The sequence below is a fragment of the Cyprinus carpio genome, chromosome B22, assembly GCF_018340385.1.
Source record: "Cyprinus carpio isolate SPL01 chromosome B22, ASM1834038v1, whole genome shotgun sequence".
Taxonomy (NCBI): Eukaryota; Metazoa; Chordata; class Actinopteri; order Cypriniformes; family Cyprinidae; genus Cyprinus; species Cyprinus carpio.
Genome location: NC_056618.1, coordinates 36,133,270 through 36,154,487, shown reverse-complemented (window position 1 = coordinate 36,154,487; position 21,218 = coordinate 36,133,270). Strand labels below are relative to the sequence as shown.

Genomic DNA, 21,218 nt, shown 5'->3' with positions numbered 1-21,218 from the left:
TGGAGTGGTGTGGATTAGTGCTGGAATAATGTGCGGCACCCATTCACTGCAGAGCATCCATTGATAAGTAAGTGATGTAATGCTACATTTCTCCAAATCTGATTAAGAAACATATTCATCGACAACTTGGATGACCTGAGGGTGAGTAAATTGTCAGCAAATTTTAATTTTTGGATGAACTATTCCTTTAAGTCACACAGCCCCAGTCTTGAGGTTGACTGATTTCTCTGTTAATTTGCGCTCACTGACTAGAGTAACCATATGCATTGAGTTAAACAGCCAGCGTTTTTATCAGGCCGCCATGAACCAGAGTGAACTGAGCCAGTCAAGGTCACTGTCTGCCCCTGCAAATTACCTTGGGATAGTGGATATCTTCCCTCATTACTCAGACACAAGAGCTGAAGGTAATAGCTCAGAAGAGATGGACTTAGGAGGGAGTGAATGAGATTTTAAGGGGCTTGTATTTCCTTTATCTCAGCTTAGAGACCAAACAGAAACCCAATCATTCCCCTTGAACAAAGTTTGACTTTGAGAATGGAAGGACATTGGGGAAGACCCGACACAAAAACAAAAGGCCCCGTTCAAGTCAAAGAACCGCATGAAAAACTGATGAAGAACCCGATAGGCCGGCTATCTGGGTAACTGAGGATATATTGATGGTTTACTCTCCAAAATTGCTTGCGTCAGTGCAATGCCTTTAAAATTAACTGAAGGGCTGCTTTTTGCCTCCCATTCTGTTTTTAATCAATGTAGATGGAGCAGTTAAAGTATTCATATTAAAAGGATCTCAATAACTTTAGCTTGTCCTCTGCCCCCTTGTCTTCATTACATACAGGTCGGTCAAGGACTGTCCATCTACAACATGCAATCATTGTACAGGCCTCACAGAGTTGTGGAAGGAAGGTTTGAGTACGTGTATAACTGATCTGGCCAGTATACTGGTCTATCACCAATATAAAGTGAAACTTTGGAAAATGTTATTAGGATTTGGGCGAATAAGAAAAATGCATTAGCAAGAAAATATAAGGTTGTCATATTCTGCGGTGTATGGAGTGAGGCTGGTTGACAGGGATGGAGGCCTGGCTGCTCTTCTGTCACTGCAGGCTTTCATCCACACTCCCCATGAAATCAGTACAAAGAACTCAATTAACACTTGCAGCCATGTTCCCTCCCTTCCCTGCAGAGGAAAGCCTTGGGATGAAAGCATGGAGATTATGGGAGTCTCGTGTGACTCAGATTTAAGGATGGAAGGAGAATATTCATCAGCATTTGCTGTGGCTGCTTAAGAATTCGGTCTCTTGGAAATCATGAGACCAACTGACAGAAGGAACTGTAGATATTTGGATTAGATACAAATCTGTTTAATTGCTTGCCAAATAGATGTTCAAGAGTTATAATTTCATGGATTTAGATTTGATTTCTGTTTTAAATAATCTATTTAATTATCAATTCAATTTTCTATGTCTCAATGTTATATAAAAAGTGAGTATGTCGGGGTCACCAAAAGTGATTATGCATCTTCTGACGTCTTTGTGCATACGTGTTCTAGTTTGTTTGAATTTATCTTGTGTGTCGTCCCCTTGGGATGCGTGCAGAATGTTCCTTGCAGCTTTTTTTAAATGTCATGTATGTTGAATATTTGACAGCTTTAATGTTCAGGTGTGCAGTGTCCTACATATGAATAAGTAAATAGCATATGAATAGAGAATAAAAATAGAATCTATTTGCAGACATAACCTATATCACGTTATATATCAAAGTTATCAGTTTCACTTCATTCATTTTTTATATCTGAGAAGCTGGTTTTTGGTGTTTTAATATGCATGTATATGTATTTTCAAAAATTTATATTTATATCTTGTTTAGCAGAATTTTCAAGATACTCTTTTCCATGCATTTAAAGTGAATGGGGATCACTGACAAAATGACAAAAGAGCACCATTTAATCGTCATTAAAGTAGCTCATATGATTTTGGAATGTCAAATATTGTGAATTGTCAAAATTTCAAAAATATATAGAATGTGTTTTTTTTTTTTTTTTTTTTTTTTTTTTTTTTTTCAAGCAAATAATAAGCTTTTGGCCCTTTTTTTGCTGCAAAAAAAAAAGGGTTTTGGAAGAGGATATGACAGGAATTTGCATATGTGTGAACTATTCCTTTAACATGTTGTACTCTCTCCTGCTTTGACTGTGTAATAATAAGGTTTACATATTAATGAGATGCTTGTATACTAACGAAGCTCCATCAGCCTATTTAAAGGGGTCAGTGGTCAAGCTCTGTTCTCTTGCTGGTAATTACAAAAAGTACATGCTGTGCAGGTGAAAAGCTGTTCCTATGAGTATGTATTAGGAACTAAAATGAGGTCTTCTGTAGCATATTAATTTCTCAATAAGTCCAGTGATGCATACTTCAAAAAATACTATAAGTAGGCAATTTTTGACATTATTAAAATTTTACAGAATACATCAGATATTATGCACTAATTTATTAGGATAAAATTTATATATATATATATATATATATATATATATATAAACTGTGAATTCTTTTGTAATCAGGAATTCTTTGTAAAATATGCAATTTTATTTATTTTTTTTATTTTTTTATTTATTTGTTTGTTTCTTTTGTTTGTTTGTATGTTTGTGTTATGATATGATGATTTTGTTTAATTAGTGATTTTTTTTTTTGTGTGTAGGTAGGCGCGGTTGACTCCTTAACTTTCGGCAAGCAATATATCTTTGGATTTGACTTTAAATCTTGCAACTTTACAGATCTTTCTTTATGCACCAAGAGCTTGTAACACGCCAAAGAGAAAGCGAAAAAATTGAAATCGTGATCATATGACCCCTCTCTTTTAAGTCTTTTTTTCTTACAGCCGAACACTCAGCGAGATCTATCTCTTCTGGGCCCGGACATCTGCTATGCACACTCCATATCAGCCATCTTCAAGCCCTGCTCCCCACAAAAATCCCGCAAAGTGAGTTGCTGCCAACATCCCAACAGCTCCGTTCTTCCATTCACTCTTTCCATTTAAGAGATTAACACCATGCCATTAACAAAGGGGGCCATTCAATGAACATTACTTATATAAAGCATAAACACCGCCTGAACTACTAAGAACATGTTTCCAATTGCTGCGACATACATTAATTCCAATGGCCGTTTCTGGGTATATTAACTTAAAAAATTGCAGTCCATTAACTGATTACACCATTACATCGATAGGAAATTTAGTTTGTAATGTACTCTATTAATTACAACACGTAGCGTAATTTATTCCTGAATACTTTTGGATTACTTTTAGATTGTATATTTGGCATAACATTGCAACAGTACCTTATGCCAGGATTTCACAAATTACTATTAATTAAAAAAAATCACAAAACAAAGTATAATTAAATCATAAAAATTGTCAAATTAAATAATACAAAACTAAATCAACTAATACCAAAATATAAAACAAGGAAATATAATATTATATTATTTATAAAAAAAAATATAAATATTTTAGTTGTTAACAAACATCAGAGAACTCTGGTAAGGGTCATTAATTATTAAAAACTTACTTAAAACTCTTTAACAAAGGTTGTGTGGACACTCCATTTTCGACTGGTGTGTGCACTTTCTAAATCTGTTAAAACTTACACAAATGTAAGCAGTAGTTGTATACAATAAAGATGAATAATTTACTGAATACACAATACAGATGCAATTGTGAAAAACAACTTGTTACAGAATTCATCACACACTCTTACTAACGCACACAGGCTGTTTATTTACTGCCATTGTGCGAATAATTTGTAATCAGTGTAATCCATAAAAAGCTGTAATCTGGATTATGAGGCACTTTAAAATGTAATATAATCTAACTGCAAGTACTAAAATAGTTCAGCAGGCACGCCAATATAGCATGTTGATTTTGGTCGCGGGACGTTGCATTTTGGTTGAGAATGATGAAACTTCTGGGGTGATGTCAGGTATTTGACGCCGATTTGACGCATGCTAACTTAAACGTTGGATTTTGGTTGCACAACCATGCTGACGCTGGTATTGGACATCAAATGAAACATTTGACATTAGGCATTGTTGTTCAACCCGACGTCGCAATTAATTTAACTCAAACATGGGTAACTTTGGAAATCTTTGATTACATTATCCAGATTACATGTAATCAGTTATTACCCAGTACTGTACATGGTTAATGCTGTGGTCTCAGAACTGCATTCAACGTTGTCGTGCAATACTGTTTTGTTTATCCATCCCCAAAACATGCTCTCAATGTAGAAATCAGTTTTCGTGGCGGTTTGTGTTTGAGTCGCTTGACGTTATTTCGTGAAGCGCAGCACAGATAACTCTGACTTTGACGCATGACTCCAAGCACTCTTTAAGTGATTTTAAATGTCACTGACAGACAGATATCTTGCTCCCCTCACTCACTTTGTCTTTTATTTCCTCTGGGCCTGTATCAATCAGCACTTGATGAATAACAAGGACTGCTTCTTCTGCAAGGCCACTATCACTGGAGTGGATGATTACACCAAACCAGCCAGCTCTTAGTGCGCCCTTTACACACACACTCTCACACACACACATTTGGTGTTCAAAAATCCACATTATATACACTTTCCCCAAAGACTTCACTTCAAAAACACACATATTCAGGTTGGACTCATTTTGTTTCCACCTCAGTCCATGTATGGGTCACCATTCTGTCACTGTTGTTTCCTGCCAAAGCATTGCCCATCTGCACTGGCGTTATCATAAATATTCTTGTCCTCTGATCGAATGTGGAACAAGGCCCTTGCAAGGCAGATAGCTCTTCCCAGGTGTGTCTTTCTCTGCTGAAATGGATTTGAGATTCCTGCTTAGAGCTGCATGCCTGCTGGTGCTTCCTGAAGCTGAGCAGCTGAAAAAGCTGAATGTGGATAGATCTGCTGGGATAGTGATGGAGAGAGTGTCTACGCCACTGTCTCCAATCACTTCACATTTTGTCCCCGGCTCTTTTCTCATCTGATTTCTGATTTCATCTCCCTCTCTGCTCATTCTATTATTCTATCATTTCATCTCATCTTTTTAGGTCTTATCATTTATTTCTCTCTCATTTTTTCATCTTTTTCTTGGCTTCAATCTTGTATTTTCCTCATCTTTGTCTCATCTCTCATTTTTCATTCCATATTCTACCTCTATAAATCGACGTTTTATTTTCCTGTCCCTTTTAGTCCTGTGCCCATTTTGTTCCATCTCCTCTTTGTTGTTTTCCTTTTTTTCGTATTCTTTCTATCAATTCTTGTCTCCTCATCTGTCTCTTATTTTAGCCCATTAACATATTTAGTCTCCTGTGTTCTTCTTCCATGGTTCTCATCTCACACTCCCTTCTCATTTTCTCTCGTATCCATCTCCTTATCTCTTCACCGTCTATTCCCTGTCTCCCATTCTTGTCTCCTTTCTGATCTAATTCTTGTCTCCTTCTAGTTCATATTCTCTTCTTTCCTTGTTCATTCCTGTCCGGTCTAGTGCTCCCTCCTTGCCGTCCCCCCTCTCCTCGTCTACCCCTCTCATTCCTGTTCTTCCCTCCTCGCCCTCATGCCTCTCTACTTCCTCTTCTGCGGCCCTCTCCTATACACTTCTCACTTTGCTCTCTCCATCTACCTTGTGCTGCTCATGCATCCTGCTGCTTCCCGGCACTCATCTTCATTCTCTCATTCTCTCCACTCCTCAGCTCGCTCTGACTCCTCCTCTCTCTCCTATCACCTCTCATGTATTCTCGATCTCACTCTTGTCTCGTCTAATACCGGACCGGCATCCATCATCTGACCCCTAATCCGCTCCGTTCCTTCTCAGCCTCTTTCTGGTCTCTCTATCTCATCTTTTTGTCTCCTTCTTTCTTCTCTTCCCTCCGCCCTATTTCAACTCTTTCTCTCCTGACTCTTTTTTTCTCTCCCTCTTTCTCTTTTCAGTTTTACTTTTCTCCTCTTTTCTTTCTTCTGTTTTTTCTCTGGTTTCTGTTCTGCATCTTTTCTGCTTGTCCATATTTATCATTCCTGCCCTTTTCTTTCCTCTTTCTCTTTCTGACTCTTAAACTCCCTTTTTTTTCCTCTCTCTGCTTTCTTTTCTACTGTCTCTTCCCTTAATTTCTTTCCATTCTTCTTTCTACCTTTTTCTCATGCTCTGGTCCCCTCTCATTTTTTCCTTACGTATCCTTTTCTTTCCTTTCCTCTCATTCTCTATCTGAAAGCATCGTTTTAACCCTCTGATCTCTCATCTTTTTTCATCCTTCTTTTTTCTTTATCTCTCTTCTTCCCCCTCCATCCTCCTCTCCTCTTTTCCCGTTTTCTCTCCCTCTTAACGTCTTCTGCGCCTCTTCTCTTTCCTCTACTCCTCTTTTTGCTATCTTTCTTTCTCTTTTTCCCTTTTTTCGTTTCTCCTCTTTGCCTTCGCTTCTCTCCTTTCCTTCCTTCTTTGTTCTCCTTTGCTTCTTTCCTATCACTTCTTTCTCTCCCTTCTCTGCTCTCGTCCCTCTTTTTCTCCTTACCATTTCCCTTCCTCTCTTTTTGTCTTCCTCTGTGCGCTGCTCATTGATTGTCCCTTTCTCCTGTCTTTCTGCCTTCTTCTTCCCTCTTGTACTAGCTCCTCTCTCAGTCTGTTTTTTGTCCCACTTCTTCTCTACACTTTTTTTCCTTACCTTTTTCTTTTCTCCTGCTATTTTCCTCTCGTTTTGCTTTGTTCTTCTTCCTTATCTTTCCCCGTAATCTTTCCTCTCTTTTTCTTTACACTTCTTCTTTGCCTTACTCATTTCTTCTTTTCTTTCTTCTACCTTCTTGTAAAGGATTCTCCTCTTTTTCTTTTCTGCCTTTTTCTACTTAATTTCTAGTCAGTCTCCTCCCTCACTTTTCTTTCTTTTTTTTTCCCTCTTTTTATCCCCCCTTTCTCTCTTCTTCTCCTTTCTTCTCTTCTCCTCTCTTCTCCCTTTCTTTCGTTCCACTCTTTCCCATTGTTCTTCTGCTCTCCCTTTGCCTCCTTCTGTTTTCCTCTCCTCTTTTCTCTAATTCCACCATTTCTTCTCTACTACCCATCCTCCCTTTTGTCTCCTCCCCACTCCTCATCTTATCTACCCTCCTTCTCTTTTGCTTTCCTCCCTTTTTTCTCCTTTTCCCTTCCACTGTTTCCTTTTTCTTCTCCTTCCATACCTCCTCTTTCACTTCTTTCCCCTCCTCCCCTCCTGTATTCTCTTTCTTCTCCTTTCCCTTATTATTCTTTCGTTTCCTTCTCCCCTCCTTCCACTCATTATCTCTTCTCCCCCCTCCTCCTTTTTCCTCTCTCCTTCTCTTTTCCTCCTTCTTTTCTGCCCCCCTCCCCTTTCTCCCTCTTCTCTTTTCCCACTTCTTCATCTCTTTTTTCCTTATTCCTTCTTCCCTTCTCTTCTCCCTTTCTCTCCCCTCCTTTTTTCCTCTTTTCCCTTTCTCCTTCTCTTCCTCCCCCTCTTCTTCTTCCACTTCCCCTCTTCTCTCTCCTTCTCCCTGTTTCTCTCTCCTTCCTCTATCCTTTCTTTTCTCTCCTCCTTTCTCTCCCCTCTTTTTGTTTGCTCCTCTCCTTTCTCTCTTCTCCCTCCCTCTCCACCTCCTTCTTTTCTTTTCCTCTTTCTTCTTTTTCTTTCTTCTTCTCCTCCCTTATTCCTTTTCTCCCCTTCCCTCTTTTCTTCTTGCCTTCTCTTTTTCTCCTCCTTTACCCTCCCCCTCTTCCTTCCTCTTCCCCTCTCTTCTTTTTTTTTTCTGCTCTCCACTCTTCCTTTTCTCTCCTTCTCTTTCCTCTAATCTCTTCACTTCTCCTTTCCTTCTCTCTTTTCTTCCTTACTTTTTTCCCTTCCTCCTTCCCTCTTTCTCACTCCACTTCTTTCTCTCTATCCCTTTCCCTTTCTCCCTCTTTTCTCTTCTTGTCTCCTCTCTTCTCACTTCCCTTCTTCCTCTTCTCTTTCCTTTGCTCTCCTTCCCCTTCTTTTCCTCTCTCCTTTTTCCTTGCCTTTCCTTCTCCCTTCTCTTCTCTTTTTTCTTTTCTTCTCTTTCTTCCTCCCCTTTCTCCTCCCCTTCTTTCCCCTCTTCATACTCTTTCATCTCTCCTTCTTTCATCCTTTTTTCTTTTCTTTTTCTTCCCTTTCTTTCCTCTTCCCTCTCCCCCTCCCCTTTCCTCCCCCTTTCTCCTCTCTTTCTTCTTCTCCTTCCTCTACCTCTTCCCCTTCTCCTTTTCTCCCTCTCCCTTTCCTTCTTTCCCTTTTCTCCTTATCCCTCTCCTTTTCGCCCACTTTCCTCTTTCTCTCTTCCTCTTCTCTTTTTCTCTCCTTTTCTTACTCTTTTTTTCTCCCCTTCTCTCCTTTCTCTCTCTCCTTTTCCTCTCATTTCTTCTTCTCCTCCTTCTCCCCTTTCTTTCTTCCTCTCTTTTCGATTTTCCTTCCTCCTTTTCTTTTCTTCCCTTCTTTCCCTATCTTTTCTCTTCCCCTTCCCTTCCTTTCCTCCCCCTCCTCCTCTTTCTCCTCTCTTCTTCCCTTCTCCTTTTTTCTCTTTCTCCCTTCTTTCTTCTCTCGTCTCCCTCCTCTTTCTTTCCCTCTAGTCCTTCCTCTCCTTCTGTTCCCCTTTCCTTTCTTTCCTTCTCCTTTCTTCCCCTCCCTCTTTCTTCTGCCTTTCTCCTTCCTCTCTTCCTTTTTTTTCTCCTTCCTCTCCTCTCTCTCTTTCTCTCATTTCTTTCTCATCCTCTCTCTTCTTCCCCTCTCTCTTTTTTCTATCTCTCCTTCCTCTTTTTCCTTTTCTTCTTTTTCTTCTTCTTCTCTTCCCCCTTCTCTCCTTTCCCTTCTCTTCCCCTTTCTTTCCTTCTTCTTTCTCCCCCTTCCTCCCTCCTCCTTCTCTCCTCATCCCTATCCTTCTTCTCTTTCTCTCTTTTTTTACTTCTTCTTTCTCCTCTCTTTACTTCTCTCTCCCCCCTTTCTTCCTCATATTCTCTCCCTCTCTTTTTCCCTCCATACCCTCTTTCTTCCTCCACTCCCCTTCTTTCTCCTCTTTTCTTTTTTTCTCTTCTCTTCCTTTTCTCTCTCCCTACTCCTTTTTTTCCTCTCCTTTCCCCTCTCCTCCTTCCTTTTCCTCTCCCTTTCTTTTTCTTTTTCTCTCCTTTTTTTCCTTTTTTCTCTCCTCTCTTTTCTTCCTTTTTTACCCCCCCACTTTCTTCTTTCCTCCTCCCTTTTTCATTTACTGTTTCTCCTTCTTCCCCCGTTCTTCTTTCTTTCCCTCCCTCTTTCCTTCTTTTCCTCTCTCCTTCTCTCTTCCCTCCCTTCTCTTCCTCTTTTTCCTTCCTTCTGTATCTTCCCTCTTGCTTTCCCCTCCTCTTTCTCTTATTTTCTTTTCCCTTCCCTCTCTTTTTTCTCTCTCTTTCTCTTCTCCCTCCCTTCCACTTTTTTCTTTCTTCTTTTTTCTTCCCTTTCCTTCTATCTTTTCTTCCCTTTTCCTCTTTTTCTCTCTTTCTCTCCCCTCCCTTCCTCTCTCTCCCTTTCCCTTCTCTTCTCCTCTTCTTTTCTCTTCTTCCTTTCCCCTCTCTTTCCCTTCTCTCTCTTCCTTTTCCCTCCTCTTTTTTCTCCTCCTCTTCCTTCTTTCCTCTCCTTCCTCCTCATTTCTTCCCTTTTCTTCTTCTTTCTTTTTCCCTCCCCTTTCATCCTCTCTCCCTTTCTTCCTTTTCTTCTTTTTATCCTTCTTCTCTTCCTTCCTCTTTCTTCCTTCCTCCCTTTCTCCTCTCTCCCCCTTTTTCTTCTCTCCACTTCCCTTTTCTACTTTCCTCCTTTCTCTCTCTTCCTCTACCCCTTTGTCCCCTCTCTCCTCCTTCCTTACTTCCCTTTCTTCCCTCTTCTTTTCCTTTCCTTCTCTCTTCTTCTTTCCCCTTCCTTTTTCCTGCCTCCTTTTTTCTCTTTTTCTCCTCACCTCCACTTCCCCCTTCTTCTCTTTCTACCTCCTCTTCCTCATTTCCCATTCCTTTCTTTCTTTTCCTTGCTCCTTCTTTTTCCCCCTCCTTTCTTCTTCCCTTTTTTTTCCTATCTCTCCTCCTCCCCTTCTTATTCTCTCCTATCTTTCTTCTCTCCTTTACTTTTCCTATATCCTCTAATTTTCTTTCTCTTTGATCTCCTCTTCCTTTTCCCTTTTTTCTTTTTTTTTCCATTCCTTTTCCCTCCTCCTTTTCTCAATCCCTCTCCTCCTCCTCCTCTAATCCTCCCCTCTTCATCCCTTTCTGCCATTTATTTCCTCCTTTCATTTCCTTCTCTCAACCTCTTCCTCGTCTCCTTCCTCTCCATCCCTTCATCTCCTCTCCTTTATCCCCTTAGTCCCTGTCCCCTCTTTCTACCCATGACCTCTCCTTCTCCCTCCCTACACCCTCCTTGTCTTTTTCTTTTTTCACTCCCCCCTCCCTTTCCCCTCTACTTTCTTCCTTCCTCTCCCTTCTTTCCTTTCTCTCCTCCTCCTACTTCCCACTCTTCCCCTCTTTTTTCTCTTTTTCTTTTTTCTCCCCCCCCTTTCTGTCCCCCTCCCTTTTTCCCTCCCCTCCTTCTATTTGCTAATGTTTTTTATACTCATAATGACGGCCATATTTGACATAGATGACAACTGTAGTGTCACACTAAGCATCAACGCTACAATCACCTTTGTTGTTTGTACATGAGTTTCTACATGAAAAAACCAAGAAAAAAACACATCTACATAAGCTGTTACACCGCGCATGTCCCTGCTAATATGCTAAAAGTGTCTTTTATTACATTTTTATAAAGCATCCTACAATATAAAAAAGACAGTTTTTGGAGGCCTGCCTTTTACACAGAGACCGTACTGCCAATGTGAGACAGTGCAACAAGTCCGTTTGAAGAAATCCTTTGATTTCCCACCAACACTGTTTCATTCTGCGCTCGCTACATTTTCCATCGACAGCTTTCACGTTGATCTGTCGTTATAATGGTGTGGTGTTTGTGAATGTTCTCAAACATCCTCAGCTTTCTTCAACCCCAGATCTTTCCTTCATCTGTTCCATAGGAGTGCCAGACCTGCTGTTTTTGTTACAGAACCCACCAAGCACATCTAGATTTAAGTGCTTTGCTGCTGTGTGCAATGGCGTTTATCTTTCCCAGACTCCTTGTTTAATGGATTAATGTTACCTCCAACTCTTGCCTGCACTCAGAATCATTGCCTTGCCCACAGCTCCTTCAAGGATATTCATCCTTTGACACTGCAGTTTTCCTACACCAAATAAACAGTCTACTGGTGCCGGCCAGTTTTTGAAAACCCCAAAAAATTTGATGGAGTGAGCCAAGCTGGAGGATGTACCGCGATTTGACTGTCACAATACAGTAGGCAATTGTTTAAAACAACTTGTATAAGAAATTAATCATACGCTTCTTTATAATGCCACAGACTGTTTATTTCCAACACACAGACAATTTGCTACGACCTACGAAAAAGCAAGATAACCACTGAATTCAAACACTGTATAAAACTGATAATAAGTATGAATTATCAAAAACCACAGGTAATTGGGTCACATACTTCTCTCATTTGGACTGTTAAAGCATTTCTCACAGTGTGGTGTTATATTGGTTGTTTAAAAAGGGGGTTGCATGAATGAATGTAGGATCCCCCTCTATCGTTTCTTTAAAGTGTGTGTTCCATTTGCTGTGAGCGTGTGACAGACGACTTTAATTTTAAATGGTTTCCACTCTCAGGCACTGCTATTGTTGTCAAAGGGAATTTTAGATTATTAAGGCAATATTAAAGACCTGTTTGTTTTGTTTTTTTTTTTTTTTAGAAGAGAGAACATGGCATTTTTGTTTCTTTCACTTTGTGAGAGTGTACATGTAATGATGTATTATTAGCATTAATTATTTTATCCTAAATGCTGTCTGGTGTGCTTACTTTTGTAGGTACTTTCCACTGTATATATTTGCTTACAACGTATTTAAATACTTAAATACTAAATATATCCCACATTCATTCAACCCGGTTACTGGAGATTGTCTTCTCAGTTTAAAATGGATATGGAGTATTTCCAATCATAGTGAAAGGTAGTATTAATCTTGTTTTCCAAAATTTTGTTTTTCCTCATTGTAGTGGTTCTAGATTAAAAAAATAAAAAATCAAGACTAAAAATTGAAGAATAAACAATTTTCCACCATAAATTAATGCTAGAAGTTTTACAAACTATTCAATGAATAGGCACACTTATATTTAGTGTAAGAATGTGGATGTAAAACACTGAATAGTATTTTCTGTCAAAATTTACTCCAATAACCATGGTTTTATGTTTACAACTTTGAAAAATCCTTTTTACGGTGTAGTTGACTTCATTTCATTGAGCCAACCATTGGTCAACGTTGTTACCAATGTTATTGTAAGAAAAATGCTTACACAAAAAAAAAAAAATCTTAATTATGGGAAATTTATGTCGTTTTGTGTTCACCTTAAATATTTAACAATGAAGATTAATTAAAATCTGTCAACTGTGTTTCGTACAACCCTGTTTAATCATTTGGGCATATTTGTTATTAAATGTCACCATTTCCCTTTGGTTTCCATTAATAATTGGCAATGATATTTATTATTAAGTTAATATTTGTTATAATACTTTTTTTTTATACCATTTTTAATGTCCAAAATATTGGCAAGCAGAGTTGAAAAATTAGCAGACTTTTATCGAGATTTTTATAATTAAAAATTTAAGTAGTGTTTTTTTTTTTTTTTTTTTTTTGTATTTAATGCACCATGTAACCCTTAATGTCATTCATATTTGATACAATTGTAATATGTATCACGCGATTGCTTGAAAATAAAACAATCGTATCAATGTTCATACCGTTTTAGGTATGTCCAAAATATGAGATGAAAAAAACCGGTTAAATAGCCCCACAATTATAAAATCAATTTTCTGTTTACGAATTTTATAAAGATAGACTTAAAAACAAAAAAATGGGGTTTTTCATATCAATAGTTTTGTTACAATAACCTCTTGAGATGGGAAAATCAATATCCGTTTCATTTTATCCATTGCTGATAAATAGCAGAAATGTACATGTTTTAAAGATCTTTTAGGGCATATTTTGTATTTACATCTGCCATTTAACCCGTAAAACCTGAATTGCATTCATATTTCACATCCAGTATTTTATTTAGATCAGTTTAAATTTGCACTGCTTAGACAATAAAACCAAGCCAAGCAAGCTTTTAAACTATTCTATAACTATAAACTATAACTGGGTACCTGGGTGAAAAATTTGCAGTCTTATAAAATCTATTTTATATTAAACATTTACAGTATAAATATAGAATGAACATTTAAATCACTTTGGGTTTATATATTAATGTAATATTTTGTTTAACTTTCTAAGCTTGATTATCTTAATGTATATACATGTATAAAATAATTTTGTTTTAATTTATACATTGTCTTATAAAAAGCAAAAATGCACATTTTTAGTTTTTAGACCTATTTTGTATTTAAATGACAACTTTACTCTGATTTCATTATTTTATCCAATATTTACACTAATTGAAGTTGTTTGCTAGAAAATGAAACAAAGCCAATCAAGGTTTTATACTATTCAAATATGTGTCCAAAATATGGGTAACAGGGTTGAAAAATGGCAAAACACTGTTTTTTTTATTTATTTAAATGCACCATTTAACCCTTAATCCAAAATTCAATTATTATTTTATTCTATATTTATATTAACCAAGTTGATTGCTAGAAAATAAAATCAAGCCAATCAAGGTTTTATACTAATCAAATATGTAAAAAATATAGGTAACAGGGTTGAAAAAAATTGACACTCTTAGAAAAAAAAAATGTTACAAATGTATAATTATAGAATGAAAATAATACTCAGTTTGGGTTAATATATGGATATAATATTTAGTTTGACATCCTGAGATTAACAAACAACATTGTTTCAGTTATACATTGTTGTTAATAGCAACTTCAAAGAATTTCAAGCCCTATTTTGTACCCTATTTGTCTCTACAACATCTTTCTTGCTAACAGAATTTGGTGTGTGATTGTGTGGCGATTTATTTATAGTACTTTCATTAGCTTATGTTTGTCTCAAGCATTACAGAGATCTAGCATCACTGTGTCAGACAGTGCTACATTTAATTTTAATGACAGCAACCTTGGCAGTGCACAGTAGCTGGTGGGCAAAACATTCCTCCTGTCTGTTCCAAAACAGGTTTTGCCAATTCAATGCTGTAAATAAGAGATGGTGTTTGTATCCCAAGGAGGACTCTGTGCTCTTTTGAACTAGTCTTTCTATCTGACCCAGCTCCCAGCATCCTTCACTTCAGTTCTATCTCTCTGCCATAAAGTTGGTACAACATTGTATATTAAAAGAAATGTCAGCGCCAGGCGGCTTTGAAATTATCGTCCTACATTGGACTCATTGAGCTGTGTTTGATAATGTTTTTTGCTGTGAAAGAGTCTTTGGTTATAGTGGGTGCACAGTAATGACGGGTCGATTGTAAAAGCCTCCTGTTATGTTGGCTTCGCTGGGCCGTGTCGCCTTTGCCCCAGAGGTCCTGAATTTTTTAAACGGTGATTTAGAAGCTTACTTGCATACACCTTGTAATAAGGTTTGTAAAAGATAAGACCAATAAGCCAAATTAAAAGGTTGGTAAGAGTGTTTTTCCTCTTTTTAAAAAAAAAAAAAGCTTCAGTTTATTGGTTGTTTTTATGGTATTTTCTATATTTAAATAGATGGAAGATATCATAACAATGTATTGAGAGCATCTAAAGAGAGAGCCCATACAAATGAAGAACATAAATGTGTGTTACTTATTGTAATTTGTCAGTATTTCATGTACTGCCAGCTTTAGGGTCATACAATAATGTAGGTTTTATGAATTCACATTGAAATGATACCAAAGCATGTCAAGTGTAAGCATTTTACATGCAATCAGAATTCAAGCAGTAAAATGTGTTCATATTGGTACAGTATATTTTAGTGTTGCATCTAAAACCTTAACCTTCATTTAGATGCATACAATACTGATTTTGTAAGTTTAAATTTCAGCATTTGTTTCTTTTACAGCAAGTATTGTATGCTTTAGTTTGCAGTGCCATATTTTATTAGATTTTTTTTTTTTACTGTACAATTTATGTAATAAATAGTTTCCATATCAGCACATTTTGAAATGTACACTATGTTGACAGTGTAAGTTTTCATGTCAGCATATAAAACCTCATTGCTTAATTAATGTATGAGCAATTCTAGCGATATAAAAATTATGTTAATATTTTTTGATGTTTTTAGGGTATTAAACTTTTTTTTTTTTTTATATGAACAACTTTAGACGCATACAGTATAATAGTGTATATTAATAAAATTATATATAAATGATTAATCGCATCCCAAATAAATGTTTTTATTTACATAATATAAGTGTGAATACTGTGTACATTTATTATGCATATATAAATACAAACACATGCATGTATATATTTAGGAAAAAAATTGTTGTTTATATGTTAATATATTTTATATATAATATCAAATATAAGAATAATACATCTTATACATGTAAAATATTTTCAAAATATTTACTGTAATGTGTGTGTATTTACTTATACATAATAAATGTACACAGTTCACATACATATATTATGTAAACGAAAACTTTATTTTGGATGCGATTAATCATTTGACACATATATTATGTAAACGAAAACTTTATTTTGGATGCGATTAATCATTTGACAGGACTAATACTGATGTATATAAGAGGGGGGCAGTATTTAATAAACCCTTGTAAGTACGAACAGCTTAAAAGACGTGCATTATGTTGATATTTTTACTTTTTTAGTGTTTGCTTTTAAAACCTCCACACTTTTACATATTAACAAAGTTAGAGACATACCATATGTTTATAATGTTTTAGGGTTGACAGTTGAAAGGTAAAATGCCTTGATGGATTTGTTTCCTGCAAACACGCAGCTTTTGGCTTCACAAGATGTTAACTGATGGACTGGAGCAAAGTTAGAGTTACTTGTGGATTATGGTGATGTTTTTTATCAGCTGTTTGGACTCTCCTCATTCTGACGGCACCCATTCCACTGCAGAGCATCCATTGGTGAGCAAGTGACGCTACATTTTCTCCAAATCTCGTTCAGAAGAAGAAACAAACTCATCTACATCTCGGATTGCCTTAGGATGACATACATTTTTTAACAAATTTTCACTTTTTTACAACTGTTTACTCAATGCACTCTGATAACTTGTGTTTCATCTTGTCTCATTGTAATGTTTGAACCGCTTAAAATATATTGTGATTGTGATTTCAGTGTCATGTTTGAACCGCTTAAAATATATTGTGATTGTGATAAACAATGTCTTGTCTTGAATCCGCGCGGGTGGGATAAAGTGGAGCGTTCTTCCCTCACTGCAACAGCTTTCCATTGATCTACTGCCTAGAACCTGAACCCCGGGGCTGCAGGGTGCCAGTGGACCTTATAGATTGCCTTCAAAATAGCCTGTCCGGAGGGGAGGAGACAGGATAAAGGGTGGATAGATGAGTGGTGCCCCCCGCCAGCCACTGTCTCCGTCGCAGTACAACGCACGGCCGATCCTCTCTCCCCATTCAGTCCACTCACGCCCAGTGTGAACCCCCACTCGTGTGTGTCTATCCCTGTGTTCAACATCACACGGCCCCCCCCCCCCCTGTGCAAAGAGTTGGAGGACATGAAGGGCCGAGGCGACCACGACAACGACTCCCACGCCCTGGGCCCCGCACCACCCCGCCGCGCCCACCCCGGGCCTAGGGGCGGGGTCACGCCGCTCTACAGCAAGAGACAGTTGCGTCCCCACATGTGTGTGTGTGAGTTGTGCACGCTGGTGGGTCGTGGAGCGAGGCGGAGCCCGCGCACCCACGACACTAGTGCAAGGGATGACCAGAACTTATGCGACTGGCGACCAGAGAGCGGGCTATGCCAACCTGTTGCCTGCGAATTTACAGGACCCTTGTAATCGTTCAGGATACAGGGAAAACAACCTTCAGGTGCCTGTTTGGAGGGGCAGGGGAAAAAGAAAAAAACAAAAAAGAGTCAAGGTGACTGTCCCGATTTTTTTGGAGAAATCTGAAAGAATTGTTTTAGTTTAGTTGGGCAGAGACACAAAAACAATCATTTTTATTGTGGATTTACATGTGTGCACGTGCCAAAATGGAAGCTTATGGTAAAATGAATTGGCTCCATTCCTGCATAATGCTTGGGCAGTTTTAGTGTTACGAATACTGATTTCTTTGGGAAATGTAATAAATTACAGATTAACAAGTTAAGCTATCTAACATTGTATTGGTAGTTGTAACTATTTCGAGTACTTGATTAACGTAATGTAACTTATTACATTTCGTCTTATTTTTCCCCCCGGAATGTCTAACAATTGTAGCCTAAAGCTTGTTCAGCAGCAATTGCGGAGTGGTACGCTGCACATTTCAAAACACAGCGAACCGTCCAACGCAAGAAGCCACCAAAATAGCATTTTTTTGTGTCTTCTTTTTTTTTTTTTAGGCATTGGTGGCCACATCAAAAAAACAGACAGAATGAAGACAATGCCATTATTAGTGCAACATGAGTTCTAGCTTTTTTTAACAGAACATATTCAGATGTCAACACCCTTTTGTATATAATTAAACACTTTGCCATAAGTAACTAATTTTAATGACACAGCTTTTTTTTTACACTCTGTGACCTGTAACTTATTACAGTTAGAAGTTTCCACTTGATTGTTAAGGTGTTCCTATTAACATGGTACATGTTACTTGTTAGTATAATAACAAGAAAATGATGCATCATTTTCAGGCAAGTTTAACCCTAAAAGCAAACCGCTCAAGCCTAACCCTAACTCTAATCACTCAGCACAACATGTACAGTCCGTTTACCCCAGTAAATTGAATCTCACGTCATACTTAAAATTTAGAATTTAACTGTACCAAGGACATCCGGTTAATCACAAATTTGAACCTTATTTTTGTAATTAAATACATACCCAACATCGCGTTTACATGTAACCAGTGAACTATCCCAACGAGTAGTCCAGTTTTACCTTCTAGTGGAAAGGTGATACCCTTTAAAGGGATAGTTTAACCCCAAAAGTGTAGATCCTGACATTGTTGTTACTCACCTCTAAATCTTCTTTCGAAACCTCTAATGACTTTTTAACACAGCATCTTGACTATAATTGCATTTTTTTTTATTTCATTCGCAGGTTTGTCCCAATTTTGTCCTCTACTGTCAGTGCTTGTTTTTCTATCATTTATTTTGCCATGTGAATTTATAATATTATAACTTCATTTCTTGAGCATAGAGAAATCTGGGCTTAGTTTCAAGCAGCTCCTTAGTCCCTCAGGCTCTCAGTCAAATGTTTGCCGCATTCAGAAATTGTGACAGATGTACACACAAGGAGGAGGGTGTTAATTCTGTACCATGCTTCCGCCTAGCGGTATCAGTTAAAGAACGTACAGCCCTTATCTCTATCATTATTGGGGGGTCAGCATTAATTATACTGCCACGTCTGGGAACGCGAGTTAGAAAATGGATTAAGCAGGCCTTTTTTTTTAAATTATTTAGCAAGACGAGATTAAAAGTATACAAAACATGAAGCTTACATTACAAAAGTTGTGAACTGTGTCTGACCGAGTCGCTTGAGGAGGTAAACAACGCTCCCTTCTTGAAAAACGTTTACCGTTCGTACTGTATCATTATAGGCGGTTATAACAAAAACAATTAAGTGTCATCTTAAAACCTGTAAACGATTAGTAGGCTAGTCCTAAGATGCTGATGGCCCCAAACAACTTCTGGGTTGTACGTCGCGAAATTGTACGAAAATGGCAAAAGTCGCTTAAAGTCACTGATTAATGCGCACAATTACACATTTTACACAGTTTTTTTTTTTTTAAGATTTTAGGGCTGCGTTCAGGGCTATTCCAAACATATATAGCATCATGACTACATATATTAGACATTTAAACAGTGTAAATGACTGAGATGACACTCTAACTTGATGGTATAGAGCAACAAAGAAAGGCTTATTCTGCTTAGAAAACAATACATACACAAAATATCGTGGGAGCCTATATATTTTTATGACATCATAATTCAGGGTCATGGGATTTTCCAAACGGTCCTATTTTATGAACATCTTGCCTCTCTTTACTGCCTTCTACTGCCCAAACACGGTGAATCTCACTAACGATACATGGATTAGCTGGCCTATTAGAATAATTATGGTTCAAAATCAGAACGCAATCATTTGTATTGAAATCATCATAAATTAAAAGAAAGTACAAAACCCATAAACATTTAAATATAGTTTTTCATGTATTTCATTTAGTTTTCATACATGCCATAACATGAATGGAAATCTGGGGGTAGTCTGCCTTAATTTGCTCATTGAAATAAAATGTAATGAACCATAACCAAGATATCACTTTTAATTTATGCAAAACAAAATAATATAATTTCTTATGCTTTATTTGTAATTCTGTGGTGAAATTATAATGCCGTGGGAAATGGAAGATTCTGATTGAACTCAAACAAGGCAAACGTTGCTAAAAGCACAACAAACAGTAACAGGCTGTAATATAAATGAACCTTTCTTACCCATTTTTATGAAATCATATTCCCGGTTTCTTTCTTGGGTTCTGTAGACTGTCACTGCTTGCGTGTAGGGATATAAGTGAGAGTGCTCAGTATGCAGTCTCCCATTAGAATGAATAAGTCAGCGCTGTCCGTGGTGCTGAAGAACTCACATCATTAATCATGCAGAGAGAGTTTTTTACACTGCTGTTTCCTATGCCTGCCAAAAATTTCACCAGCATGCTTCAAACGCTCTGCTGTAATCTCAATTAATCACTGAAAGGCCTTCACCATTACATTGTATTATAAGCTTAATGAACTGAATGAAATAAATAAACAAACTTAAACACATCACCAATCATGACTTAAATTCAAAATATCATTGGTTTAATCTTCCAGATGAAATTTACTTTTTTTTCTTCTCCCTGTTATCTTCTTCTTCAGCCCTGCTCAAATTTAATACCCCCTAAGTTTTTTCAACAGGAATATACTTCAAGTCATCACTTTTTAGCAGTGATGACTGACATCAGTGAGAGTTCAATCGCGACTGAATCTGATATTTATATAGTTTAATGGACTGACAGAACTGATATTTATTTCATAAATTTCTGTCAACTGGTTTGTCAAATCTCGTTTTTTTTTAAAATGACGCCAGCCCATGACCAATGAAGATTGATAAAACTCTCCTTATCAAGATCGACCCTTCTGCAAAGTAAAAACATAAACAGAGCATAAACGGATAAAACCCACTGCATTACAAGGTCTGATTTTAAGTGATTTTTAATTATTGTTTATATAGAATATGCCATTTTTGCAAGATAAAAGATATAGAATATGCCATTAGCATTATATTTTTATTAAGTAAAAAATTTTAGTTCCAAGGAGGAGTTACCTTATACCAGTTTATTATTTATTTTGTAACAAACTATAAATGACTTTTCAAACTTTTCAACCCTGGTTTATTAATTGTTATTGTAAGAAAAGTGTGTGTGTGTGTGTGTCTATAAAATATATATATATAATAGTAATATAATATATATTATATATATATACTGTAAAAATGTCTTGTTGTATTTTTAAGTAATGAGCTCAAAACTGAAGCAGTGAGAAAAGCTCCAGCTCTAGACCATCAGGAGTGATTTTTTCTCTTTTATGTGTCTTTTTATTGGAGGGGATTATGGCTGTAGGAGATGATAAGATCCTTTTATTGCTTTCCACTTCACAGATAATAAGAGAGGAGTTTGAATATGATCACTCCTTCATGAGAGCAGAAGCGAGACTAAAACAAACTGCAGGGCGTTTGGTTTGTGATGAAGTCACTACAACAACCTTTAGGTAACACTAACATGAATCGGTAATATTAACAATTTAAATTTGAAAGAAAAAAAATATAACATTACAGTTCATTATGGAATCCCTTTCACTCTTTTCCACACAATTCGTCTTCTCTCCTATATGTTTTTTGATCCACAATCCGGCCCTAGTACAGAAATGTGGGATTAGGAAGCCTCCCTCTGAACACTAGCTGACAGAACAATGCTAGTTTTACTCCTCATTTCAGTTCTTTCAGAACATGCTATCCGATTG

At 37.2% G+C, this 21,218-nt stretch overlaps 1 protein-coding gene across 1 annotated transcript; it reads right to left on the bottom strand.

Moving 5' to 3' along the window:
• Nucleotides 1-9,719: 9,719 nt before the first annotated feature.
• Nucleotides 9,720-10,187, bottom strand: LOC122141656 (octapeptide-repeat protein T2-like). The gene has a single exon (XM_042749582.1). It carries the CDS (start codon nt 10,185-10,187, stop codon nt 9,720-9,722), a length of 468 nt encoding a protein of 155 aa, XP_042605516.1.
• Nucleotides 10,188-21,218: the final 11,031 nt, after the last annotated feature.